We start from the raw sequence: 27,520 nt of genomic DNA on the forward strand, positions 1-27,520 counted from the left end.
CTCTCATTATTCCGGTCACTCTCGGGCACTCGCCTTGTTGGAGCAGTTAAAGTACACACCACTGCCGAAACCGGTGTGGCTCAGTGGATAGAACGTCGGCCTGCGGACTGAAAGGTCCCAGGTTCAATTCCGGTCAAGGGTATGTACTTTGGTTGCAGGCACATCCCCGGTAGGGGGTATGCAAGAGGCAGCTAGTCGATGTTTCTCTCTCATTGATGTTTCTAACTCTCTATCCCTCTCTCTTCTCTGTGAAAAATCAATAAAATATATATATTTTAAAAACAACAAAACAAACAAAAAATAAATAAGTACACACCATCAAATGAGATGGTCAAGAATTCCACACCCAGAACCATAATATCCCGTTGATTACCTTTCAGTGGTTCCACCCTGACCCCAGAGAAGAGGGGATAATGCGATGATCGTTGATATTTCTAGGAAACCAGCAATCGGACCCATTCTCCTTCGGCTGGCACTTCTGCAGAGCCTGCATAAGCAATGGTTCCGCAAGAGGCATTATCTCCTCTTGTAACACACTGACAGCTTACATGCTGCTTGACAAATGTGAATTTTAAAAAGTAAGGATGATTGGCACTTGGTAACTTACACAGAAATATAAAGTGGTACAAGAAAATTGCCCATCTCCTTCAGATTTACATTTTATATGTGTGTGTGTGTGTTTTTTTTTCTTTGAAGGAGTGAGAAGACATGTAATTTCCATCAACTTCAACCAGTTACGTCTGAAAGAGGCTACAAGTTCGGCTCCGCAGAGAAAAAGCAAGTTGTGGAGGAAACCGACGAATCACAGAAAAGCACGGGGCCTCCCTGCTCCCTTCCATCCTGGGACCAGAGCTGCTTATTTGCAGGCAAGACAAGTCCTGAGACTGAGATGCCACCGGCCTTGAACACAGCGCTGCTTGCCCTTGGTTCTGACCCTCCAACCCCAGTGTCTCACCTATGAAATGTCTTTCCAGATCCATTAAACGCAAGGAGAAAAAGGAAGCAGATAGGGAGGTGTCACTACAGTTTACAGATATGCATTGCTGCCAAGCAGTTATTGCCTATTATCTCCTTTATTTAATTAAAAAATATTTATCTACACTAATAAAAGAGATATGCAAATTGACTATCACTTCACAATGCCCACCAGCCAATCAGGAGTGAGTATGCAAATTAACCCAACAAAGATGCCAGTGGCCCCACCCCTCCAGTCGCTCTGCTGGGCCTCTGGGCAGCACACATGCAGGTGCTGGGTGGCCGGTGGGGCGGGACGCCCGCTATGAGGGGGAGCGAGGGGGGCGGAGAGACCTAAGGAGTGGTGCTCTGTCCAGAGCGAAGATGGAAGGTGGCATCCAGAGTGAAAACCGGTGCCAGCAGCCAGGGAAAGGCCTCTTGCAGGAACCTTCGTGCAATGGGCCTCTAGTTCACATAGGATAGCAAAGCACCCAGCTCTATGCAAATGACAAGTGAACATTTCCTCATTGAGCCTCATTATGGGTTTGAAGATGTGCAATGATAAAGGTAACTGGGGCCCTTGACTCCTTATACCAATCCTATTTAGGAATCTTGACTTTTCGATAGGAATATCCCGGCATATCAATTTGCAGTCTGCATGTCTTTCATTGAACGTGAACAACTGACCTCATGCTTTCACAGGGAGGCCAAAATACATTTAACAAAAATGTATTGACAAGATCATCTGCTTAGTTTTCTTCTAGCATTTCCATTGACTTCTCTTCTGGCTCAGCAGGTCTTCCGGTCACCCAGGTGCAGTTACACAGGACGGGCTCTCTCCTTTGGACAGAGGCATGGAAACATAAACGACTGTTCCTTTGAAAAGTGCGCTTGGCCTCTGAGCACAGCTTCTGGGCGAGGAAAAGAGGTGTTTGCTCCTGACCCCCACTGGATTGGGAACCAGGCTCTTCCCCAGGGCAATTTATCCTGTGCGAACAGGCATTGCGTTCCCTGAGCCAGCCATGAGGTTCATTTATTCAGCATTTATCAGAGATGGGGAGTGAGAGAGGCGGGGCACAAGCCCTGGGAGGGCAAGAACCGATTTATTGCCTTCATTGCTGGTATTCACAGCACCTCGCTCATAGATAATTCATCAAACATGATGGCATGAATGAATGTTGTTGACTTACAGATGAGACAACAAGGAATCCAAGAACCCAAGTACCTTCTGAAGGTCACTTGGGTGGTAAGAAGTGGAATCAGAGACCACGTCCGGGTAGATCCCAAGGCCTGTGCCCTTTCTATGGTGACTGAATCAATGGACAGGCAACTTTCCAGGCCCCCTGCCTCGTTCCCCGGTCGCCAGTCCCATCCTTTCCTGTGCCATCACGGTAGACGTCCATGAATGCCATCGAAGCCCCATCGGAGGTAGCCCCAGGAGAATCTCACCTTGACTTCTTCTTAATCTGGACCCTCTACCTTCCAGGCACTGACATATATCAGACGCAGAAAACCTGCAGGCCTGGAAAAGGGGAGCCAGGCCAATGCCGAGACAAGAGCTCCTACAAATGTCTGATTGTGTTCACGCCTATTGAAGCCCATCCGTGCTCTTGACATGGCTGAAAACACAGCCAGCCGGCAGGACAGAAAGATCCTCAATGACAAACCAAAACACAAGGTACCGACAGGAGAGATTTAACTCCTACGGTCATGGTCACGTTTGGATTTACAAAGTGTTAGCGAACAAGGTAAACCAAGACATGCATCTGCCCCGCTTCTGGGCGGCCCGGGTTTGCTGTGGAACCTCACGCTGGAACTATGACTAGGAGGGCCTCCTGGACGAAGAATGATATCATCTTAGGGGAGACGGGAGACTCTCGGCAAAACCAGGCACGTCCAGGGAAAGGTGTTTGCGGCAGGCAGAGCCCTGAATTGACTGCAGAGGGGAGGGCGTGAGCTGACCAAAGCGGAGAAGAAAGATGCGAAGTCACTAAATTATGCATGGCAGTCCTCACCGAGCAGACGAAGGAGAGCTTAATGATGTGGCTGAAGCACCGCGGCAACGCGTGATGTATGGGCTGGAGCTGGGGAGGGGAGAAATGAATCTAGGAAGACTCAGACACTCGTGACGGTGACAAAGGCCAAGCCGTGGATGTGGGAGTGGGGGAGGGAGAGGGGGAGGGGACACGGGTGCTGGGCGTATCATACATTCCCGTGACAAGACAGCCAAGTAAAGTTAACTTGACATTAAACAGCATCATCTTAATCTATTGTATGTCACTCTTTCAAGCCCGGGTCTTATCAGGGAAAGAGAAAAAAAAAAGTCTACAGTGAGCAATGAAGCATTTCCCCCCCCCCCCTGCTTTCCCGGCATCCGCCAAATGCGGGGCCTAATTTAATTATGGGACCCACCGGCCAGACCCTGGAGATGAAGAAGGATGTGTCTGAGCGGTGAGAAATGAGACAGAGCCAGCTGCTCCTTCTCATCGCTCTTCCTCCGCTCGGCCAAATTAATACGGCTAACAAGCTTTTGTTTGGATTAGTGGCTCAGGTCTGGGGTGTGCCCGTCAGAACCGTGGCTGTTCGAGTCGCTATTATTTACGGAGCGTCTGCCGTCTCCTCCAGCCCCGCGTGGGGCTCTGCCAGGCTCTGCGCCGGAGCCCAAGCGCCCACCAGACTTAGGAGCTCAGCGTGGGGCGGGAGAATGTGGTGGGAGGACGTCAGGGGTGGAGGCTCGGGGCATAGGATTTCAGGAATACCACAGGGGGCCTTTCTCTTTGACCTGGGCCACGCTGTTCTGATCTTTAAAACAATGGTTAACACCGAAAAAGCGCGCTCAGCTGACTCTGCTGTGTTTATTGATTCAGGAATGAGGTTCCCCCGGACAGTCAGGGGGTGCGGGGCCCCGGAAATCTCGGAATCGCAGGGCTGGGAGGAAAAACAGTCTTCTTCAGGCTCTCATGTGGCAGATGACGCGGCCGAGGCTTACCAAGGGTTGGGGGTGCAGGTCTGGGCCTGAAAGCCCGACGCCACCGGAGCCGGCGAGGGAGGTCACAGGGCCCCGGGGTTCGAGCTCAGCGCCACGGCCCGCTGTGCCAGGAAGACTTTATTCTGCGTCTCCTGAGATGAAGGGCGGAGAGAGGGAAGAGGTGAGACGGAGCCTCTCCCCCGTGTCCCCGAGGTACGTTCCCCGGGGCCCCTTTTCCCAGGCGCCCGGCCTGGCTCACCTTCTCTATCTGCTGTTTGAGCTCCTAGATGAGGCATCCGTACGAGTTAGCCAGGGCCAGGGTATACGCCATCAGGATGCTAGAGGGGACAAGAGTAAAAACCACCCCCTAAAGACTCGCGGGAGAGCTTCAATGTCTGGATCCCCTCCTCCCCTTCCTTCAAACCGGGATTGGTGGCTCCATCCCCTCCCTCCTCCCTCATTCAGGGGTTTAGGTCCCCCCCCCCCCCAACCCCCTCTTCCCTTGGACGCAGGCGGCGGGCCGCCAGGTCGCACACATTCCAGCTTAAAACCAAGAGCCGGGGCCCCTCGCCTGGAGACCAGCAGGAGGGGCACAGCAAAAGCCTGGGTCCCCAGGAAGAAGAGGAAGTCCTGGGTGCCCTGAGGGAGTTTGCCCAGATGAACCGCTGCTCCCGGAATGGACCACACAGCTGCGAGGGCGGGATCCTGAAGCCAGGGAGACCGGACGAGAGTTCCGGGAGGGCCGAGAAGTGGGGATCCCGGCGAGGGCCGCTCGCACTTCCAGGAAGATGCTGTTCAGCACCGGGATGGCGGAGGCGGCCAGCCCCAGGAGGAGCACCCTGGGGAAAAAGAAGTTCGCCGTGGAGGCCCGGAAGGTGCGGGAGGCCGGCGAGCAGTTGGAGAAGAGGGTAGAAGAGCAGCAGGAACTTGGCTGAGTTGAGCAGGGGCAGGAGCGGGCAGAAAAAACTGCCCACCCAGACCACCGTCTGCGCGCAGATGAGCCCCAGCACCTCGTCGGGCACCTGGAATTCCTGGGTCCCCAAGCGCCCCAGCACCCCGGGACAGAGGCCGCAGAGCAGCGTGCGGGGCGGGGCGGGGCGGGGCCAGGGGCGTGCCAGCCAGGGGTTTCCCCGCCCCCACCGTTATGCCCACCAATCAGAAGTGAGCCTGTCTGAGGGGCGGCGCTGTCAAGGTCCTGGAGGGGTGTGTCCAGGGGGCGTGGCCAATGGGGAGTAACCGACACGCGGGAGGGGCGGGGTCTTTGGAGTCAGCAAAGAGGGAGCAGTCGGAGGCGGGACTAGGAGAAGGGCGTGGCGAGGAGGGAGGACCCGGGGGCGGGGCCAGAGGGGGGTCTCACTTCCGAGGGAACTGGATGAGGAGCATGACAGCCAGGCCAGTCAGCAGATCAAAAAGAAGAAGTCTGGCCGAAACCGGTTTGGCTCAGTGGATAGAGCCTCAGCCTGCAGACTGAAGGGTCCCGGGTTCGATTCTGGTCAAGGGCATGGACCTTGGTTGCGGGCATATCCCCAGTAGGGAGTGTGCAGGAGGCAGCTGATCAATGTTTCTCTCTCACTGATGTTTCTAACTCTCTATCCCTCTCTCTTCCTGTCTGTAAAAAATCAATAAAATATATCAAAATACATATCTATCTATCTATCTATCTATCTATCTAAACAACTGTTAACAACACAAGCACCATGCCACAGCCGGCACGGTGCCCGAGGAATACCAGGAGGGGGGTGTGGACAGTGGCGGGGTTGGAGGGGGCGCAGGCCTTAACGCACATCTCACATCTCAAGCTCTCCCACCACATTTGAGCAGCAGCAGCAAACTGGCCAGGCAGCGCACACTGCAAAAGCAGCTTCGAGACCTTTGCACCTGGAGGTGTCCGCACCTGCAGGCCTCGGGCCCCACCTGGTCCCGGACAGCCCGCCCCGCGTAACACTGTGAAGCTGCGTGGTCAGCATTCCCAGGAGGACAGGCAGGGCGCGGCCCGCGGGGTGTGTGTGTGTGTGTGTGTGGGGGGGGTGAGTGGAGGGGGTCAAACCAGGCCTCCACACTTCCTGCGGCCCCCCCCCCCCTGTTCACTGCACTAGCCTTTTCCATGCCCTTTATCCACCTATTGCACATAATCACAGCGAGTTTTTTTTTTTTTTAAATATATATTGAATTCTTACAGAGAGGAAGGGAGAGCGATAGAGAGCTAGAAACATCGATGAGAGAGAGTCATTGATCAGCTGCCTGCACACCCCCTACCGGGGATGTGCCCGCAACCAAGGTACATGCCCTTGACCGGAATCGAACCCGGGACCCTTCAGTCCCCAAGCCGACGCTCTATCCACTGAGCCACACCGGTTCCGGCAGTCACAGCGAGTTTTAAGGAGATGACGGTAGATTCAGGGGTGTGTGTGGAGCGGGGCGGGGGTGGGGGTGGTGGCGGGGAACCTCACCACCAACAAGGACCTCAGTGCAGGGACCTGAGAAACGCCGGACCGAGAAGCCAGGTCCCCGGAGCGGCGCCAGCAGCGCCTCCCGGGCCGCCCGGGCCCAGCGCGCGGCTCCGGACCGGGCCCCGGGGAGGCGGGGCGAGCGCGCCCGGGTCCGGGGCCGCCGCCTCCAGCGCGGAGTCAGGGGCGACGCCAACGGGGGTCCCCGCCCTCACCCGCCCAGGTCAGCCCAGGGCGGAACGGGCCCGCGAGCCGGAAGCGGAGGGGACCCCGGGCGCGCGGCTGCCCGGCCGCACCTTCCGGCCACGCGGCGCCGCCTCCTCCTCTTCCTCCCGGCGCGGGTGAGCGGGAGGCCCCGCGGGGCCGGGGACCGGCCGGCGCGCACATGGCGCAGCGGGGCGCGGGGCGCGGGGCTGGGGGCGGGGGGCGCGGGGCGCGGGGCGCGGGGCGCGGGGCGCGGGGCGGGGGACGGGGGGCGCGGGGCGCGGGGCGCGGGGCGGGGGACGGGGGGCGCGGGGCGCGGGGCGCGGGGCTGGGGGCGGGGGGCGCGGGGCGCGGGGCGGGGGACGGGGGGCGCGGGGCGGGGGACGGGGGGCGCGGGGCGCGGGGAGGGGGGCGCGGGGCGGGGGGCGCGGGGCCCGGGGCGCGGGACTCCGCAGGCGGACGCGGTGGGAGCGCGTGGTCGCCGGTGGATTCCAGGGGGGGAGGGGCTTGCGTCCCCGGAGGAGCTGTCCCTCCTCTTCCTGCCGCGGGTGTGGGGCCCTCTGAGCACCCGGCCCGGCAGAGCGCCCCCCCCAGGGGGTGCAGAGCGTTTCTGGCCTCTCCTCCCGCTCCCCCTCCTCCCGCTCCCCCTCCTCTTGCTCCCCCTCCTGGGCTGCGGTTGCAGGCGCCTCCCTGGCGCCCTCCAGCAGGGAGGGGCCAGCCCTGGAGCCTGTCCGGCCTGGCTGGCTGTGAGAGGGGTCACAGCACATGGGTAGCATCACCCCTGGGTGACCAGCATCACCCCTGGGTGACCCTGGTGCCCAGACGGCCTGTTCAGGGCATCTCCGTCCCTGCTGCCTTCCTGCAGCCTCGCTTTCTGTCTGGGCTTTCTGGAGGCTTCTCTGAGGCCCACCCAGTTCCTGTGCTGGCCTCCGTTCTTGTCCCGGAAAGGACCCTGGCCCTCTGGGCGGGAAGTGTCAGGGCCCTCTGCGCTGTAGAGGCTGTGCTGCTTGCCTGCCCACACGCCCACGTCACTAAAACCTGGACTGAGTGCTGGCAGGTGGCGCCTGTCAGAGTTGCTCCTTTGATGCGGTCCTCAGAGGCGATGGCTATTCCATGGGCGAATCTCAGGGGAACAGAGGATCTAGTTAAGGTCAGATCTAGTTAAGTGGGTATCTGTTGGAGTCCGCCTGGCATGGGCGATAATTCTGCGTGATTTGGGGCGTGTGGCCTCAGTTCTCGCAGGCTCTGAGACGGGGGGACTGCCTGCCTTCGTTAGGAAGGCAGCTGGGGTGAGGTGATGTGGAGCCTTTAACGGCATCTGAAATGTCTTCGGTGATCCACCAAGGTTCTCTCCCCACCCCTCCGCGGTCCTGGCCCCTTTGTGGAACCGAGGGGCGTGCGGGGTGAGGACAATTTGTAGGGCAGGCACTTGTGTTGACTTTTAAAAAGGCCATGACAAAGCAGTACATAGGTGTGCTCTTTGGGAATGGGAAGCTCTTGTGTGCCAAATGCAAACTTCTGAAATAGTAACTTAAATTTTTTTTTTAAACTGCTTCGATGGAGCAGTAAGTTGTTTTTTTTTTTTTAAATATATATATTTTATTGAATTTTTTTTTTTACAGAGAGGAAGAGAGAGGGACAGAGAGCCAGAAACATCAAGGAGAGAGAATCATCCATCAGCTGCCTCTTGTACACCTCCCCCCCCCCCCCCCCCGGGATGTACCCGCAACCAAGGTACGTGCCCTTGACCGGAATCGAACCCGGGACCTTTCAGTCTGCAGGCTGACGCTCTATCCACTGAGCCAAACTGGTTTCGGCATAACTTCATTTCTTCTTATTTTTTTTTTTCTTGAGACCAGAGAGACAGTTAGCGGGGAGGGCTGTCCACGTCCTGTGACTTCTGACTGGTCCGGGGCCGGCCGTGCCCAGTCGGAATGGGGTCGGGGTGGCCTGGAGGGCGGGTTCACCTGCTGATGTTCGGGGTGTTTTCCCTCTCAGACCCAGCATGAGCGACGTCCCCTGCAAGAAGCGCGAGGACTACCTGGAATGGCCCGAGTACTTCATGGCCGTGGCCTTCCTGTCGGCCCAGAGGAGCAAAGACCCCAACTCCCAGGTCAGGGGCGCTCCCAGGAGGGTGAGGGGCCTCGGTGACACGGGGAGGCCGCACTGAGCTCGATGCGAAGGCCATGCATCTTCCTGGGGGGGGGTCCGTGCCTCTCCCCCCGTCGGGGTGGGCAGGGCCTCTCTTCCTCCGGCTCCTGGGAGCCGCCCCGGACAGAAGCCAGGACCAGAGCTCCCAGCACCCGCTTTGGGAGCTCTCTGGCCTCTGGTCCCCCGGACCGCCCGCGCGTGGCAGACCGGCCGGGCAGTCGCCGGGCCTTGGGTAAGGTGACCAGGCGGAATGGGGTCGGCGTGGCCTGGAGGGCGGGTTTAACGTTGGTAAAGCGGGACACCATCGATGGAGGGGGGGTTCTTGATAAAAAATTTGGTCTATATGGAGCAACAAAAGTTTTCATAGAACGCAAAAATAGTATTGTAATATATTTTTTAAAAAAATTTCAACATAAGTACCATTTACAAGTATAATAAATAAAAAAATGATGTATAGTTGTAAGCGTCACTTTTAAGGCCGGCGCTGGACTTTTTGCCGCCACTATAAAATATAAGTAATACGAGTACTGTCTGCTAAATTCAAGAAAATTTATGTATTTATGAAATAAATAAATAAATTACTTACCTAAATTATCTGAATAGCTGATTTGTAATGACATCAGTTATCTCACTAGCTTACTGGCATGCAGTACGATGTGTATCGTCTGAGAGACAGTCACAAAATGTTTTCGTAGTTGCCAATCCCAAAAAATGCCATTGTTCATTAAGTCCAAACAATGGTGGTCGAATTCTAACCACCGGTCAACAATGCGAACTTTGATAAGCAGTTCTCGATAATCAATTCTCAACAATTATTTGTTATTATTAAAGTTTAACATTATAAAACTAACAAAAATAATATAAAACTTATATCCTGGCTAAATAGCCACATGGCCGCCGAAAACCGTCCATTCCCTTCCCGTTCTGCCGCCGTTCCCTGGCTTGTCATGCATTCTTTCCAAAAACTGGGACTTTTTTAAAAACGCCGAGGGACACGGGACAAATTGTTAGTAAGAACTGGGACGTCTGGTCACCTTGGCCTTGGGGCCTGTTCCGCTGCAGGTGGGCGCCTGCATCGTCAATGCGGAGAACAAGATCGTGGGCATCGGCTACAACGGGATGCCCAACGGCTGCAGCGACGACCTGCTGCCATGGCGGCGGACGGCCGAGCGGAAGCTGGACACCAAGTACCCGTACGGTAGGCCGCCGGCACCCCCTCGCCAGAGGGGGCCTCCCCTCCCGGTCCGCGGCGGCCGGAGAGAGAAAAAAGGCTTCTGGACGGGCCCAGTTCCTGTCCCCGCTGTGATCCCGCAGAGAACCCGGACCGGGGCAGCGTGGGGTGGCTCGCAGCCTGGGCCTGAGGGCCGGGGCTCTGCGCCCTGCGCGGGCCGGGCGCGTTTCCGTGGAGACCCGCCCGCTGGACCCGACAGGGCATGGGGGCGGCTTCTGTGCAGAGGGCCTCTGCCCCGGGAGGACTCTGCCCCGGGAGGACTGTGCCCCGGGAGGACTCTGCCCGGGGAGGACTGTGTCCGGAGGGGAGGACCGTGCCTGGGGAGGTCTGTGCCCTGGGAGGACTGTGCCCGGGGAGGACTGTGTCCGGAGGGGAGGACCGTGCCTGGGGAGGACTGTGCCCGGGGAGGACTGTGCCCCCAGGAGGATTGTGTCCGGGGAGGACTGTGCCCATGGAGGAGGACTGTGCCCCAGGGAGGACTGTGCCTCGGGGCGGAGGACTGTGCCTGGGAGGACTGTGCCCAGGGAGGACTGTGCCCACAGGAGGATTGTGTCCGGGGAGGACTGTGCCTGGGAGGACTGTGCCTTGGGGAGGACTGTGCCTCAGGGCGGAGGACTGTGCCCCAGGGAGGACTGTGCCTCGGGGCGGAGGACTGTGCCTGGGAGGACTGTGCCCCGGGAGGACTGTGCCCCCAGGAGGATTGTGTCCGGGGAGGACTGTGCCCAGGGAGGAGGACTGTGCCCCGGGAGGACTGTGCCCCGGGGAGGACTGTGCCTGGGAGGACTGTGCCTGGGAGGACTGTGCCCAGGGAGGAGGACTGTGCCCAGGGAGGAGGACTGTGCCTTGGGGAGGACTGTGCCTCAGGGCGGAGGACTGTGCCCGGGGAGGACTGTGCCTCGGGGCGGAGGACTGTGCCTGGGAGGACTGTGCCCCGGGAGGACTGTGCCCCGGGGAGGACCATGTCTGGGGGAGGATGGTTCCTGGCTGCTTGGGAGCAGGGCCAGCTCAGCAGGCATGGCCGGGTGTGCGCGGGTGGGAATCAGGGCCCAGCAGTCCCTCTCTCGCTCAGGAAAGGGGGCTTGAGCTCCCCTAGGCGAGGCTCCCGCTGTCCTGGGGGCTCAGCAGTCCGAGCCCAAGCCAGATGGGGAGACCGGACCCTCGGGCCTGGCCGTCTGTTCTGCGTGTTGCCATTAGGAAAGGGTCCCCTGTCCCTTATCCTGTGTGGCCTCCCCAACTGCCCTTTCCTGCCAGCCGGGTCACCCCTTAACGGAGCCCCAGGGAGAGTCGCTCGGAGTGTGTCTGGGAGGGACAGACTATGGCTCCACTTTTCCCTTCATTCCTTGGCGATCCGGGAACTAAGACAAAGCGGGCTGCACGCGCTTCGTGTGGCATCTCCATGATGCCGGGACCTGCACGGTGTCGGGAGGAACAGGCCGGGCCGGGGGGAGTGGCGTGGGCCACGGCCGTCCCTCAGGGAAAGGTGCGCCTCGGGGAGCGGTCTCCGGCGCGCTGACGGGAGACCTTCCGCCGTGGGCCCTTTTTGCAGTGCTCCTCTGGGTCTGTCTCCTGCAGAATCCCAGTCTTCCCTGAGCCTGCCTTGTGTACTTTTACTACTGCTGTCAGACCTCAGCCGTGTTAAATAAACCCCATCGATTTCAAACTGCTCCAGGCACCTGCTGTGTCTGGGAGAGAAGAAGGAAGGTGCCAGAGGTGGGAGAGGAGTTGAGGAATGCCAGCGGGGAGAACGACCGAGCGCTCCGGGTTTCCAGGGAATAAAGCTCGGTTTAGTGACTCGGGCATTTCATAGGCAGACTGGAGGGCTGATGCACGAAGCTGTGCAAGGGGCCCAGCCCTCGCAGCCCCAGCTTCATCCCAGAAGGTCGTTTGGCTGTCTGGTCTAATTCGCTTCTGTTATTACAGACTAGAGGCCCAGTGCACAGAATTTGTGAAGCCAGTCTGCCCCCTCTCCAATCTGGGAGTCCTCGAGGGATGTCCGACCTCCCGATTAGGCCCAATCCTAGTAGGATCAGGTCTAATCGGGCAATCCAGGACTGCTGGCTCCCAACTGCTCATCTGCCTGCCTTCCTGATCGCCCCTAACTGCTTCTGCCTGCCAGCCTGATCACCCCCTAACCACTCCCCTGCCAGCCTGATAGATACCTAACTGCTCCCCTGCCATCCCGATTGCCCCTGCTGGCCTGGTCATTGCTAACTGCCCTCCCCTGCAAATCTGGTCTCGCCAACGGCCCTTTCCTGCCAACCGGGTCACCCCTTAACTGAGCACAAGCCAGATGGGTGGGACCGGACCCTTTGGGTCTGACCCCTTCCTCCCCCCTTCTGCCAGCCTCATCACCACTGCTGGTCTGCCCCTCACCCCCAACTGCCCTCCTTTGCAGGCCTGGGTCCATTCAAACTGCCCTCCCCTGCAGGCCTGGTCCCCCCAGCTGCCCTCTTCTGTAGGCCTGGTCTCCCCCAACTGCTCTCCCTTGCAGGCCTGGGTTTCCCCTAACTTCCCTTCCCTGTAGGCCAGATCGCCTCCAACTTCCTTTCTCTGCTGGCTTGGTCACCCCTAACTAAAATCCCCTGCAGGCTTGATCGCCCCCAACTGCCCTCCCTTGCAGGCCTGGTCCCTCCCCTGCTGGCCATCTTGTGGTGGCCATCCTGTGTCCACATGGGGACAGCCATCTTTGAGCATATGGGCAGCCATCTTGTATGTTGGAGTGACATTCCATTTGCATGTTACTCTCTTATTAGCTAGGATGAGCCTTAGTGGAGTGTGTGAACTGGAGAACGTGCTCACGTGGTTTGGAAACTTTTTGTCCTCCTGCTTGGATCGTAAGCTTTCGATGGTAGGAAAGAACGGAAGGGACTTGTTCTTAGGTGCGTGCAAAGGCTCCGGGCACAGTTCGGTCTAAAATCGCAGGCTGGAAAAGTCCATGCGTTCCATTAGCAGCGACACTGAGATGTAGGCTGTGGTCGTTCCTTCACAGAATCCAGTGGGGGGGGCGGCATAGAGGTCCCTGTGTGTTTCTGAGGGGTCCACCGCGGGGGACCCAGGCCGTCCTGTCCCTGTGGGCCCTGGGCAGACGGGTGGCAGTGACCCAGGAGCCAGAGCCTGCAGCTCCTGCCCAGTCCCCGGCCCCCCAGGATGCTGGCATCTGGGGAGGGGCTGGTTTGTTTGCCAGGTTCACTGCCTCCTGCCCGAGTTGGAGAGAGTACCTTTCAGGGCTCCTTTCCAGGCGGAAGGAAAAAACCCCACCCACACAGGCACCGGCCCAGCCTCACGGGCTGCTGTTTTCGAATAGCGGCCGAGTGTCTGGGCCCTGCCTGCCTGGCTGGCTGCATTGTTCTTTACTCTCCGAGCGATTCCTCTAGGTTTTCCAAGCTCTCTGTCCTCGCGTACCAATTATCCGTTTTACACGCGGCTGTGTAGAATGCTGGCCGTTTTCTTCCGCGAGAGCATGCTTGTAATTGGAGGTCCCATAAAAGTTATGGGAGGCATTAAATGGTGTTTAAAAGGCGTTCAGTGTTACCACGGCGGTGAAATACACAGAGGCAGGCTCTCCGTCAGGTACCGATGACTGGCTGTCCACCAGGCTTGCCTTTTCCCGATTTCCGCCCGCAGAGTGGAAAGGGTTTAGAGCCCTGCCAGTGTGGCTCAGTGGTTGAGCGCTGACCTGTGAACCAGGAGGTCACGGTTGGATTCCTGGTTGGGGCACAGGCCCGGGTTGCAGACTCGGTCCCCAGTGTGGGGTGTGTAGGAGACAGCCCATCAATGAGTCTCATCCTCGGTGTTTCTCTTTCTCCCTCTCCCTTCCTCTTTGAAATCAATAAGAATATATCTTAAAAAAAATGTTCAGAGAGCCTTGGGTAGAATAGAAATGTTTGGTGACCATTGACTAAAATGCAAATTCTCTTTACTTCTGTTTTAAGGCTTCAAACATCCTATCTAGTAAAGAGGGAATATGCTAATGTACTGTCACACCTTCACAAAGATGGAGGTGCCCACAGCCAATAAGGAGGGAATATGCTAATGGACTGTCACACCTTCACAAAGATGGAGGTGCCCACAGCCAATAAGGAGGGAATATGCTAATGGACTGCCGCACTTTCACAAAGATGGAGGTGCCCACAGCCAATAAGGAGGGAATATGCTAATGGACTGTCACACCTTCACAAAGATGGAGGTGCCCACAGCCAATAAGGAGGGAATATGCTAATGGACTGTCACACCTTCACAAAGATGGAGGTGCCCACAGCCAATAAGGAGGGAATATGCTAATGGACTGTCACACTTTCACAAAGATGGAGGTGCCCACAGCCAATAAGGAGGGAATATGCTAATGGACTGTCACACTTTCACAAAGATGGAGGTGCCCACAGCCAATAAGGAGGGAATATGCTAATGGACTGCCATGCCCTCAAAGATGGCAGCGCCCACAGCCACAAGATGGTGGAGCCCAGTCCCCTCAGCCCTGCAGGGGCAGCAGGCCCGCAGCATGGCTGGGCCCAACCCCGGGCAGATCTGGCCATTCCCGGAGCCTGCCTCCGGAGTCTCCCGGTCCCCAGTCCCCCAGCCCCCCGTCGCCCAGGGCCAGCCTGAGGCACAGGCAAACCTCGGATGGCGGGGGCGGGGGCCGCACGGGGGAGCGGGACTGTTCGGGGCCAGATTTAGACATGTTTGCTTTGGGCTGGGGGGTCGCCATGACAGCGAACACTGTATGACCTTCTGGGGAGGTGGTGGCTGGAGGTGGTGGCCGGTCGGAGGGGCTTCCGGTTCGGGGGGGACTCTGCTGGTAATGACCGCCGGGAAGGACCGGTGCCCGGAGGCTGGCGCGATGCAGGACGCCTGTCAGGACACCCTTCAGTCATTAAGAACTAAGTCCTTCAGATTCCACGGGAGCCTCAGACGCTGTGCAGGGTCCCGAAATGGATCTGAGAGGAGCGAGTGCACCCCCTCCCCCCACCCCCACCCCCATGCGTGCTCGCGGGCGTCTGGGCACCCAGGGCACTGGGGAGGGTGCGGGGGTGTCTGCCTTCAGTGACTCTAGAAGTGGAAACACTTAGGCCCGTACTTCAGGCAGCAAGGACACACGTGTTGTCATCGGACCAGGAACAGCTTACACAAATCGGCATCGGGTTATTTTCAAACACGCACAGGCCGACCTCCGTGTCAGCTGTCGACTGCGGGGTGAGGCCCCCGTCCCCTTTTCTCCCAGGATGCCGAGAGCAGACGCTCCGGGCTCCGGGGTCCCGGCCTCTGTCACGTCCGGGAGCCGCGCTGTCTGTGCCGTGACCTTGGGTGGCCACGCCGCTGAGGACCTCCAAGGTCAGGGGCAGGGGCGCCTCCCCAGAGGGAGCGTGCTGGCAGAGGGGGCCAGGCCCCGGGTGAGCGGCACGGGTGCCCCACGCCGGGCCCTCTCCCCTGACCTCCCCAAGCTGCCCCTCCACTCCACTCCGCCGCTCGGCCTTGGCAGTGATGGCCTGCAGGCCGAGGGCGGCCTTCTCTTAAAGCCACGCCTCTGAGAGCGAGGGTTTTCCGCAGCCCGGGAGCTTCTGTGCCGGGAGGAGAAGGTTAGGCTTCCCGGCTCCACACCTCAGCCCCCTGCTCCCGTCCGGTGCTGGCCACCTGCCCGTCCGGAGGCCGCCACACGGCCCCTGCTCAGGCCTGTGTGCAGCACTCCGCATCTGTTCAGCATGGTTCACGCTTTTGGGTATTTTTAGAGAGGGTGCTGTGTTTTAAATACTATGTGTTTACTGATTTCAGAGCGTGAGGGAGGGCGAGGGAGAAGGAGACAGAAACGTCAGTGGTGAGAGAGAATCACGGATCGGCTGCCTGCCTCCCGCACGCCCCTCATTGGGGACTGAGCCCGCAACCTGGGCCCGTGCCCCTGACTGGGAATCCAACCCTGACCTCTCAGTGCTCCACCCCGGAGCCACTCCGGCCATATAGGTGTTTGTTTATTTTTTTAATTTATTATTATTATTATTATTTTTTTTTAATATATTTTATTGATTTTGTACAGAGAGGAAGGGAGAGAGATAGAGAGCTAGAAACATCGATGGGAGAGAGTCATCGATCAGCTGCCTCCTGCACACCCCCTACTGGGGATGTGCCCGCAACCAAGGTACATGCCCGTGACCGGAATCGAACCTGGGACCCTTCAGTCCGCAGGCCAATGCTCTATCCACTGAGCCAAACCTGTTAGGGCTTGGAGAGTTCTTTTGCTTATTGCCTAGCCATCGATGAGTAGTTGGAAAATTTGCCTTTTTTTTTTTCTCCAATTTAGCTATCTTATGAATTACGTCCTAGCCACTCTCTCCGGGTCCGGAGTCTTCATTCCTATGAATGTAAAACTGTGCTGTTCTCAAGCTGCCTGTGAGAGCCCTTCTCCCGGGTCGGCTCCCGCGCTCATCTGCGCGTAGCTCTCGCCGCCTCTACCTCCAGGCGATCGGAGTGCCGGCACCAGAGAGCGGTGTGCTTACCCTCCGTCTCGCTCGAAGGTCGCTGTGGAGTGTGTACGCAGGGAGAAGTGACGGGGAGGCTCGCCACCAGGGAGGAGGCCTGAGGGGAGGAGGGGACATGGGGTTAGAAATGCAGATTTGGGGTTTCACAGCTCGGCTTGCTCTCCGAGAACCTGAGGATGAACGCGGTGAAGCGGGGCTGAACGTGGGGCGTGCCAGAAAGTCGAGGGAAAGCAGAGGCCCCATGGGAGGTGGGGACCCCACAGGCCCGTCCTGCGGGGAGAGGAGCGAGCCGGGGGCTGGAGCAGGCGGGCCGGTGCAGCCGGGAGGCGGGGTGAGGCCGAGAGCCGGCCGAGTGGAGCCGACCGCTCACCGCCGCTGGGCGCATCGCTTCCAGGCCCTGCCTGCCGGGAGCTGGAAATCGGCTGCGTTAGCATTTACACACAGGCATGGGCGACGCTGCACGTTAGGGCCGTTTTCGTTGTAAACATTAGCATGTTACAGAGGTCAGCGGGTCTCCTTACAGCAGTGTTTCTGAAACTTTTTACCTGGGGACAAACATAGCTTTCCTGCAAAAAAAACCCGGACAAAACAAAACACACAAACATACCATCACACACACACACACACACCACACACACACACCATATACCACACACCACACACTACACACCACATACACACACCCCATCATACACACCATCACACACACACCATCACACACACACACATCACACACACACACACACACACCATCACACACACACACACACACACACACACACACCACACACCACATACCACACATACACACACCATACACACCATCACACACACACCCCATCATACACACACCATCACACACACACACCATCACACACACACCATCACACACACACATCACACACACACACATACACACACACACCATCACACACATACCATCACACACACACACACACACCATCACACACACCTCCCCCACACCACCCCCCATACCATCACACACACACACACACACCACACACCACACACCACACATACACACACCATACACACCATCACACACACACACACCACACACACACACACCATCATACACACCACACACACCACACACATACACCACACACACCACACACACACACACATCACATACACATACCACACACACAACACATACCACAGACATCACACACACACCAAACACACACACACACCACACACACACGCCACACACACACATGCCACACACACCACACACACAGTATACGCACCACACACACAACACATACCATACACATCACACACACCAAACACACATTCTCACACACCACACACACCACACATACACAACACTCCCCCCCCCCACACCACACAGTTGTTGTGGGGAGCAGTACCTAACCTCGCCATTGGGGGCGCTGTAGTCTCGGCGCTGCTCTCTGGATTGAGGGGGGATGCTGTTTGCAGCTCCCTAAGCGGGGCACGCCCTGCCGTCCGTCCGTCCGTTCGGACAGTGCTGTTCCTGAGGCGGTGGAGGTTTGCTGGCATCGCAGAGTCCAGAGGCCCGGCCTCGGCCGTGGGAGGGGCGGCTCCTGCTCCGCGGTCAGGGCCGTCTCGGAGCGGACCGGCTGTTCCGGGAGACGCAGGGAGGGAGAAGGTGAAAACCGGGTTACTCGGCACCTTTTAGCTGCTGTCACTCAGCGAGCGGACAGGCCCTGCCGGGGGCCGGCGCCGTCCCTGCAGCCCGGAGGCGCGGGGGGCCGCTGGGCGGGGCCACGCGCTTTAGGTGCGAAGCGGGGCCTCGCACCTCGGCCTGCTGGGGTGCAGGTGGAGGACGGGAAGGTGGGGGGGATGCTGGGCCGGGCCAGGCCGGCAGGGCCCTGAGCCAGCCCGCCCCAGGCCAGCTGCTCCTGCCGGGCGCTCCCGTGGCCTGCCGCCGATTTGGCAGTGCCCGTTCGTGGCTCAGTTATGAGGGCCGGCCGGCTGAGTGAGTGCCTGCCCTGCACCCCGACTGACCTACGTGAACACACTGAGTGAGGCCCAGGCGTTCTGTCCGGGTCCCCCCGGGAGGGCAGGCCGTCCGGGGCCCTGGGATCAGTGACACGCCCGGCCCTCGGGTTCGTTCGCGGGGATACGGGCGGCAGGCACGGGGACGCCTCCCGATGGGTCCGTGCTGAAGGGGAATGCAGGGCAGGTTTGCGGGGGAGGGTCAGCCGAGGGTCAAAGCCACAGGGGCTGTGGGTCGTACCCCTGGGAGGCCCGTGCCAGGTCCGGACGGACGGCATGGCCAGGTCCCGGGCGGGCGGGCGGGGCCCGGTGAGGTGTCAGGTGTCGCCGGGGGTTGTGGGGTTTCTCTCAGCCCCATAGCTGCGGGCTTGGGAGCCAGGCTCATCAGACAGGGTTTGGGGTGCTCCGGGGCCCCCCGGGAAGGTGGGAGCAGGTGGCACTTCTCAAGTTAAAGGTACGGGTGATCCAGAGAAATCGGGTGTGCGTGGGCACTCCACGAACTTAGTTTTCTTATTTGTACTGAGTTCAGAGAAGAAAGGAGAGGGAGGTGGGGGAGAGAAAGATCAATGATGTGCCATTCAGAGCACAGGCCTGGCTTATGGGCTCCATCCCCAGTGTGGGGCCTGCAGGAGGCAGCTGATCAATGATTCTCTCTCCTCATTGATGTTTCCCTCTTTCTCTCTCCCTCTCTCTCTCCTCTCTCTCTCCCCCTTCCTCTCTGAAATTAGTAAAAAACAACTACCACAAACAACTTGACTTTTCTTTTTTTAAATTTTTTTATCTTATTGATTTTTTACAGAGAGGAAGGGAGAGAGCTAGAGAGCTAGAAACGTGGATGAGAGAGAAACATCAACCAGCTGCCTCCTGCACACCCCCTACCCGGGATGTGCCTGCAACCAACGTACATGCCCCCGACCAGAATTGAACCCGGGACCTTTCAGTCCGCAGACCGGATGCTCTATCCACTGAGCCACACTGGTTTTGGCACAAACTTGACTTTTCAGTGCCATTAAGTAGATGCATGTTTTTCTTAAACTACTGGGCACCCACAGGGGTGTGTGTGTGGGCCGGGAGCCATGAGGCCACGCAGATCCCGCAGGTCAGGAATGCTTGGCTCTACTTCCTGATTCTCTTGCTCTAACCATGGCTCCTGCCCTCGCAGTGGCCACAGAGAAAGCGCCTCCCTGTGTGTGCATGTCAGCGCACACAGGAGCCGTTTCGTGTGGGCGGTTCCACGCCCCAGGGCCTTGGGGCTGCCCGTGGGGGGTGGGAGGTGCCGGACCCCGGCCCTCCTGGCTGCTTTCGGTGCTCCCGGAACCTGGGCTGCTCCAATCGCCTACCCGTCGGGCCTTCTCTTCCAGTTCCAATTGTTATTATTATTTTTAAATCGAGTCTGTTCCGTGTTATTTCAGAGGGCGGAGAGGAACTTGCCAGCCCTCTGCGTGCGTTCCTCCTGAGCCCCGATCTCAGTTCCTCTTCCTTCTCCCGCCCGCCCGCCCGCCCGCAGTGTGCCACGCCGAGCTGAACGCCATCATGAACAAGAACTCCGCCGACGTGAAGGGCTGCACCATCTACGTGGCCCTGTTCCCGTGCAATGAGTGCGCCAAGCTCATCATCCAGGCAGGTAGGCGGGGCGGCCCCGTGCCAGGCCTGCCCGCGGCCCGCCCTCGCCGCCCTCGCCGCCCCCGCAGACGGGTGTGAGCCTGCTCCCTGCTGTTTGGGTCTAAGTTAACTGCAGGATCAGCGTCGCAGGACGCTTCCCGTGTTTTGTCTCTGAACAGTGCCAGGTATTCTGCTGCTAACCGCATCCTCGGTGATTCTTAACACACTTCTAATTTCATCTGCAACTTAAAAAAAAAAAAAAAAAAAAAAAAAAAAATATATATATATATATATATATATATATATATATATATCAATATATATTATTGATTTTTTTTTTTACAGAGAGGAAGGAAGAGAGAGAGTTAGAAACATCGATGAGAGAGAAACATCGACCAGCTGCCTCCTGCACACCCCCTACTGGGGATGTGCCTGCAACCAAGGTACATGCCCTTGACCAGAATCGAACCTGGGACCTTTCAGTCCGCAGGCCGACGCTCCATCCACTGAGCCAAACCGGATTCGGCTTCGTCTGCAACTTCTTAAGCTGCCAAAACGCAACATGGGCTTTGCATATCGTTCCTGTCAGTTTTCTGCCCTCTGGATTATCGTGCATTGATTACGGAGGGGGGGGTTAGGGAGAGGGAGGTCGAGAAATGAGCTTCGGTGGGCCATAAGGTCAGCTGGGAGGCTGTCCGGGATTTTAATTTGGGCTAATGCAGGGCAGGTATGTGAGGGCCTAACCATAGCTCTCCGTTTTCGTGCCCAAAGACTCCAGGGGCCCTGTGTTAAGATTTTCTTACCCCAAAGCCACAGCTTTGTGTTCTGAGCATCCCACCTTTTCCGAATCATCACCACATCTATGATTCAGCCACACTCCGTCTCCATAAAACTCCCCGCGTGAGATTTACAGACTCGCCGTGTGGACGGATGTGCAGCGTGGAGGGCTGTTTGGCACGAGCTGAGGGTCTGTGGCAGAGGGCGTCTGCGGGGTCAGAGCCGGAGTCTCTGTGGCTCGCCCGTGGGCGTGGGAAGGTCCTCGGGGACAGGAGCGCAGCCCCGGGCTGCCCTGAGGTCAGGCTGCCGGTGAGACGGGAGAAGCAGCCGGTCTGCTCCGTGTGCGTCTCCAGAGCCTCCAGGGAAGGTGCTGGTCCCTCTGAGTCTGCCAGCGCGCTCCCCGCCAGCCACGGGCCTCTGGAGCTCAACGGTAATTGCCTCAAAGGAAAGAATGTCTGACCGAAACCAGTGTGGCTCAGTGGATAGAGTGTCGGCCGGCGGACTGAACGGTCCTGGGTTCGATTCCGATCAAGGGCATGTACCTTGGTTACGGGCACATCCCCGGTGGAAGGCAGCTGATGGGTGTTTCTAACTCTCTATCCCTCTCCCTTCCTCTCTGTAAAAAAAAAAAAAAAAAAGTTAAAACTAAAGGAATTTTGGAAATTTGTTAATTGGATTAAAAAATGCATGTTTGCACTTCGAATTTGTTAAAAAAAGAAAATCCACAGAGCCCGAGGGCAGGTTCCACTCGCCTGTCCGCTGGACGGGGCGGCCCCTGGTCGCAGGCCAGGCGGGTGTGGACGCCCTCGGGGAGGCGGCTCCTGCAGACCCGCTGTTGGGTGGGTGCGAGCTTTTCTCACCCAGGAGGAGCCGCTGGCACCCACACTGCCGGGGCAGGCTCCGTCCGGGCGGCGTCGCTGCGCCTGTACTAACGGCTCCTGCCTTGTTGCCCTCGAAGGTATCAGAGAAGTCATCTTCATGTCGGACAAGTACCACGACAGCGAGGAGACCACTGCCGCCAGGCTCATGTTCGACATGGCCGGGGTCGCCTTCCGGTGAGTGAGGGCCTGGTGGGACACGGGGTGGCCCGAGGCCCCATGGGACACGGGGTGGCCCGAGGCCTGATGGGTGGCCCGAGGCCCGATGGGAGACGGGGTGGCCCGAGGCCCGATGGGACACGGGGTGGTCCGAGGCCCGATGGGACACGGGGTGGCCTGAGGCCCGATGGGAGACGGGGTGGCCCGAGGCCCGATGGGACACGGGGTGGTCCGAGGCCCGATGGGACACGGGGTGGCCCGAGGCCCGATGGGAGACGGGGTGGCCCGAGGCCCGATGGGAGACGGGGTGGCCCGAGGCCTGATGGGACACGGGGTGGCCCGAGGCCTGATGGGTGGCCCGAGGCCCCATGGGACACGGGGTGGCCCGAGGCCCGATGGGACACTGGGTGGCCCGAGGCCTGATGGGAGACGGGGTGGCCCGAGGCCTGATGGGACACGGGGTGGCCCGAGGCCTGATGGGTGGCCCGAGGCCCGATGGGAGACGGGGTGGCCCGAGGCCCGATGGGACACGGGGTGGCCCGAGGCCCCATGGGACACGGGGTGGCCCGAGGCCTGATGGGTGGCCCGAGGCCCGATGGGAGACGGGGTGGCCCGAGGCCCGATGGGACACGGGGTGGTCCGAGGCCCGATGGGACACGGGGTGGCCTGAGGCCCGATGGGAGACGGGGTGGCCCGAGGCCCGATGGGACACGGGGTGGTCCGAGGCCCGATGGGACACGGGGTGGCCCGAGGCCCGATGGGAGACGGGGTGGCCCGAGGCCCGATGGGACACGGGGTGGTCCGAGGCCCGAAGGGAGACGGGGTGGCCCGAGGCCTGATGGGAGACGGGGTGGCCCGAGGCCTGATGGGACACGGGGTGGCCCGAGGCCTGATGGGTGGCCCGAGGCCCCATGGGACACGGGGTGGCCCGAGGCCCGATGGGACACTGGGTGGCCCGAGGCCTGATGGGAGACGGGGTGGCCCGAGGCCTGATGGGACACGGGGTGGCCCGAGGCCTGATGGGTGGCCCGAGGCCCCATGGGACACGGGGTGGCCCGAGGCCCGATGGGACACTGGGTGGCCCGAGGCCTGATGGGACACGGGGTGGCCCGAGGCCCGATGGAGACCCGGGTGGACCGAGGCCTGATGGGACACGGGGTGGCCTGGACCCGTGCTTCGTTTCTGCCTGTGATGCCTGACCCTTCCACCTCGGCGCCTCTTTTCCGGGCGGTGGGCCGGGCCTGTCGGTGTGTTTCAGGGGCGGGTCTGTAAGAGCAGGGACAGAGGTAGTTGAAGCCGATCTGGCTAATAATTGTGCTTTTTAGAAAAAGATTTTCCTCCCCAGAAAATGTGGGTTAAGCCAAACCTAACAGATAACATTAACTACTCACTGGATAATGGCATTATATATAGTTTTTTAAAAAATATATATTTTTATTGTTGATAGTATTACAGGTATCTTCCGTTCCCCCCACCCCTTTACACCCCTCCTCCCAGCCCCTCCCACCCCGTCTTCACCACCCTGTCGCCCATGTCCGTGTCCGTGGGCTGTGCCTGTAGGTGCACAGGTTCTCTGGTTTATCTCTTCCGTTACCTATTCTGTTTCTTCCCTTTAGGAAATTCACACCCAAGCGCAGCAAGATCGTCATTGACTTTGATTCCATCAACGGCAGGCCCAGCCAGAAGCTCCCGTGAGTCCCATCCCACGGAGCCGCCCGGAGATGGGGACCCCCTCGGGGACCCGGAGCGCCCTCACCTGGCGTTGCCCGCAGTCTCCGGGCCGGGGCCTGGGAGCCGCACATCTGGAGCTCACAGAGCCTCCTCTCCCGACTCTCCTCGCAGGAACCTGCGCCTGGTGAAGCCGCTGGTTTAGGGTTAAATAACGGGGCCTGCGCCCGCCCGTCTCGAGGGGCTGGCGCGGGGGCTGCCCCTGTGGGTGCTGTTTGCTGGGTGCTGTCACCCACCGCACGTCGCAGCGCGCCCGCGGGCCTGTGGGAGGAGCCGCACGCGGGAGGAGCGCACAGGGAGCAGGACGCGGAGTGCCCGTGGGGACACGGGGCCCGCGTGGCAGCGGCACTGAGCTGAGTGCTGGGGAGTCCGGGGTCCCCCACCCCAGGCCCCCGGAGAGGCGGCGCTGTCCTGTGGTGGCGGCGGAGCTGCGTTCCGGAACCTTCCTCCGCTCGGCTGTCTGTCCTGCTCCCCCGGGGAGTGGCCTCCTGTCCCTCCGCGGGTGGGGACTCCGGTGTTTTGGTGGTTTTCTCTGACTCCTGTGTGTCTGTGTCTCCTTTTTGGTTTGTTGGTCACACATCACATCGTCGTTCCCCAGCAGACAGCTCATCTTGTCGCCCCGGAGACCACATCCTGCTGCGGGGCGGGGGCTGTGGATGGGCGGCCGTCACGGGTCATTCCCAAGGCCATTCCCAAGGCCATTCCCAAGGCCACTCCCAGGGGCATTCCCAAAGGCATCCCCAGGGTCATTCCCAAGGTCACTTCCAAGGCCCCTCCACAGCCTGTAAGTGAGATGTGCGGAGATCCAGGGGCCTCCGGGCGGTCTTCCCCAGATCTGGTGCCCCCCTGGCTCAGGCCCTCCTCCTCGGACACTAATTGCACCCCCCTGTCGCTGGGGGGGCGGGGGGTGTGTGTCTGGACACCTGTCTCTAATCCCACTCCATTCTCATCGAACGTGTTCCGTCGGCCCCTTTGCGGAGAACGCGGTTTCCTTCTCCTGAAGCTGGTGACTGGTGTTAGAGGGCTCTTACGTTTCTGCGAGTTTTTATTTTGTCTCTGAGGTTTTGTACCCCGTATTCGGGAGCGTTTTTGTAATTTGGCTCCTTACCAACATTATTAAAATCTTACTAAAGCCCACCCCGGCGAAGGATGCTCGTTTTTATCTTGTAACTGTGTGCCTGGTTCTCCGTGCCCGTCGTGTCTGCGCCGTCTGCGAAGCACGTCCCGCGTGTTCTAATGCTCGGAGGACAGTGAGGGGACAGGACGCCGCGGGCTGCCCGGGGCTGGTGGGCGGCCGCCCTGTTCCCGGACCGGACGGGGGCCGTGGGGAAGGCTCTCTGACGCCGCTCCCAGGCCCGGCGCTCAGGGAGCCCGGTCAGAACGGGGCAGCCTGGAGGCAGCCCAGCGGGCGGCCTGAGACGCGCTCGGCATTGAGGGGTGAGGTCACCCTCTCCTCAGCGTGGACGTTGGGTCCAGGAGCCCCAAACCACGCCCCCTCTGCCAGCCTCTTTCCTTTGCCGGCGGCTCCCCGCCAGGCCCTGCAGACGAGGCCCGCCCTGCACTTTCTCGGGGACCAGGTTGTTGGCTGTTAGTGTCCACATCTGGGTGTGGCCCGGGGGGAGGCAGGGCAAGGACGTGAGTGTCCTTGGCGGGGAGGGGTGTGGGTGTGAGGGAAGAGACTGGGCGAAAATGGCACACCTATGGGTGAGGACAGTGTATGTGGGAGGTAAGGGCAGAGAGTGGGGTTGGAACCAGGTGGAGGGGAGCTAGGGGGAAAAAAGAGGGACAACTGTAATAATCTGAACAATAAAGATTTATTAAATTAAAAAAAAGGAGTGAGTGCCTGCAGGCGCCCAGCCGTTACTCATTTCCAAGGTCAAAGATTTTTAAAAAAGGTTTAAAAAGTCTTCGTTAAATTAAAAGAGTTGGAGGAGGGGTGGTGTGCGCTGCGTACCACTCGGTCGTGGAATTACGAGTGGAGCCATGGGACTCGCAGGCCTGGGGCCCGACAAAGGGTCACCTTATTTTTGACACCCAACTGCCATCTTGCCTCTGGAGCTCCGGGCTCCTTCTTGTACCCCAGTCTGTGTCTTGGCTTTCCTCCTGCTGTTCTTTCTCACTCGCTCGATCTCTCTCTGTTTTTAAATGTATTCTCCTATACAATAAAACACTAATAGGCAAATCGACCGAATGGCAGAACAACTGGTCGCTATGACATGCACTGACCACCAGGGGGCAGACGCTCAATGCTCACGGCTGGCGAGCACAATGGCGGTGGCGGGAGCCTCTCCCACCTGCACAGCAGCACTAAGGAGTCTCACGGCTGGCTCAGGCCTGCTCCCTCCCCCTCCACCCATCCCTCCCCTAAGACATCAGTCAGACATTCCCTGAAAACTCCCGGACTGCAGTAGGGCTCAGGCCAGGCTGAGGGACCCCCCACCCCCACCCAAGTGCTTGAATTTAATCAATCTTTATTGTTCAGATTCTTACAGTTGTTCCTCTGGTACGTTTCTAATGTGGTAAAATACACGTTGCATCTTAACTTGAACCATTTCTAAGGGTGGTGCTGGGTACATGCACACTGTCCTTCAGCCATCGCCACCACCCATCTCCAGATCTCTTTTCACTCACAAAACTGAAGCCCCGAGCCCTGAACCCTAACGCCCACTCCCTCTCCCCCAGCCCCCAGCCGCCCCCGTTCTGCATCTCTGAGTGTGATTTTGATGGTGTAGGCACATCGCGGGAGTGGAACGCTACAGAGCTTTCCCTGTATGACGGGCTCATTGCACCAGCATCATGTTGTCAGGCCTGGCCACCTGTAGAACGTACCATGCTGTCAGGGCCTCCCCCTCTTCGGAGGCTGCAGTCCGCCTTCGGTGAGTGTTCATGTTGGTGGGCGCTTGGGTTAGCTCCACCTTCTGGCTGCCAGTTTCTTTCTTTTTTTTTTTTTTAAAAAAAACGGGATTTTTAAATATATTTTATTTTTTTACAGAGAGGAAGGGAGAGAGCTAGAGAGCTAGAAACGTGGATGAGAGAGAAACATCGACCAGCTGCCTCCTGCACACCCCCAACTGGGGATGTGCCCGCAACCAAGGTACATGCCCTTGACAGGAATCGAACCTGGGACCTTTTAGTCCGCGGACGGACGCTCTACTGCTGAGCCAAACCGGTTTCGGCTTCCAGTTTCTTTGGAACGCCCAGTGTTCTTCTACCATCACCCGCCCCCCCCCGGCCCCGCCTCCCCGCCTTCACCATCACTCATCACCCTGCCCAGTGTTCCTCTACCATCACCCCCCCCCCCCCCGGCCCCGCCTCCCCGCCTTCACCATCACTCATCACCCTGCCCAGTGTTCCTCTACCATCACCACCGCCCCCCCTTCGGCCCATCGCCCTGGAGGGTTTCTCACCTTAAAACAACAACAACAACAACAACAACAACAACAAGACAGGACAGGGAACAGGACCAGCCCTTCCAGGAGGCTGTTAAAATGCTTCCTTTGCCAAAACCAGTTTGGCTCAGTGGATGGAGCGTTGACCTGCGGACTGAAAGGTCCCAGGTTCGAATCTGGTCAGGGGCGTGTACCTTGGTTGCGAGCACATCCCCAGGTCGGGGGTGGGCAGGAGGCAGCTGATCGATGATTCTCTTTCATCGATGTTTCTAACTCTCTATCTCTCTCCCTTCCTCTCTGTAAAAAAATCAATAAAAATATATATATTTTAAAATGCTTCCTTTGCCCACCCGCAGGTTTCAGTGCCTCTTTCAAGACTGAGCGGAATCCCGTTTCCTCTGACTCCCCCACATGGTCCTCCGTCCTCGTTCAAGGTGATCTTCCCTGACATCCTCCGCAGCGCCGTCAGCAGCGGTCTCCGCGGCCATAAATCATGCGCAGGCGATGCCATCGCTTCTGCGTCCCCAGCTACGAGGGAGGCAGGAGGCATCCCATTGA

General features: G+C 58.8%; 1 protein-coding gene and 1 pseudogene across 4 annotated transcripts; one reads left to right on the forward strand and one right to left on the reverse strand.

The window, feature by feature from the left end:
* Window positions 1-3,795: 3,795 nt before the first annotated feature.
* Window positions 3,796-5,889, reverse strand: LOC118729734 (annotated as a pseudogene).
* Window positions 5,890-6,598: 709 nt separating this feature from the next.
* On the forward strand, window positions 6,599-24,720 carry DCTD (dCMP deaminase). 4 transcript variants are annotated; one of them, XM_045588982.1, is made up of 6 exons: window positions 6,599-6,710; window positions 8,572-8,686; window positions 9,787-9,922; window positions 19,937-20,049; window positions 21,767-21,863; window positions 23,462-24,720. In XM_045588982.1, exons 2-6 carry the CDS (start codon window positions 8,579-8,581, stop codon window positions 23,716-23,718), a joined length of 711 nt encoding a protein of 236 aa, XP_045444938.1. In that variant the 5' UTR covers window positions 6,599-6,710; window positions 8,572-8,578; the 3' UTR covers window positions 23,719-24,720. The 4 variants fall into 4 exon arrangements, with proteins under 4 accessions (XP_045444938.1, XP_045444935.1, XP_045444937.1 ...); XM_045588979.1 differs by having other exon boundaries at window positions 6,665-6,765; XM_045588981.1 differs by having other exon boundaries at window positions 6,665-6,765; window positions 19,937-20,053; window positions 23,462-23,668.
* The last annotated feature ends 2,800 nt before the right edge of the window (window positions 24,721-27,520 follow it).

Source organism: Pipistrellus kuhlii, unplaced genomic scaffold, assembly GCF_014108245.1.
Source record: "Pipistrellus kuhlii isolate mPipKuh1 unplaced genomic scaffold, mPipKuh1.p scaffold_m20_p_3, whole genome shotgun sequence".
NCBI lineage: Eukaryota > Metazoa > Chordata > Mammalia > Chiroptera > Vespertilionidae > Pipistrellus > Pipistrellus kuhlii.

Coding starts and splice junctions, on each gene's coding strand:
- DCTD (XM_045588979.1), top strand. Junction 8,687..9,786: donor GCAAAGACCCCAACTCCCAG/GTCAGGGGCGCT, acceptor GTTCCGCTGCAG/GTGGGCGCCTGCATCGTCAA. Junction 21,864..23,461: donor ATGGCCGGGGTCGCCTTCCG/GTGAGTGAGGGC, acceptor TCTTCCCTTTAG/GAAATTCACACCCAAGCGCA.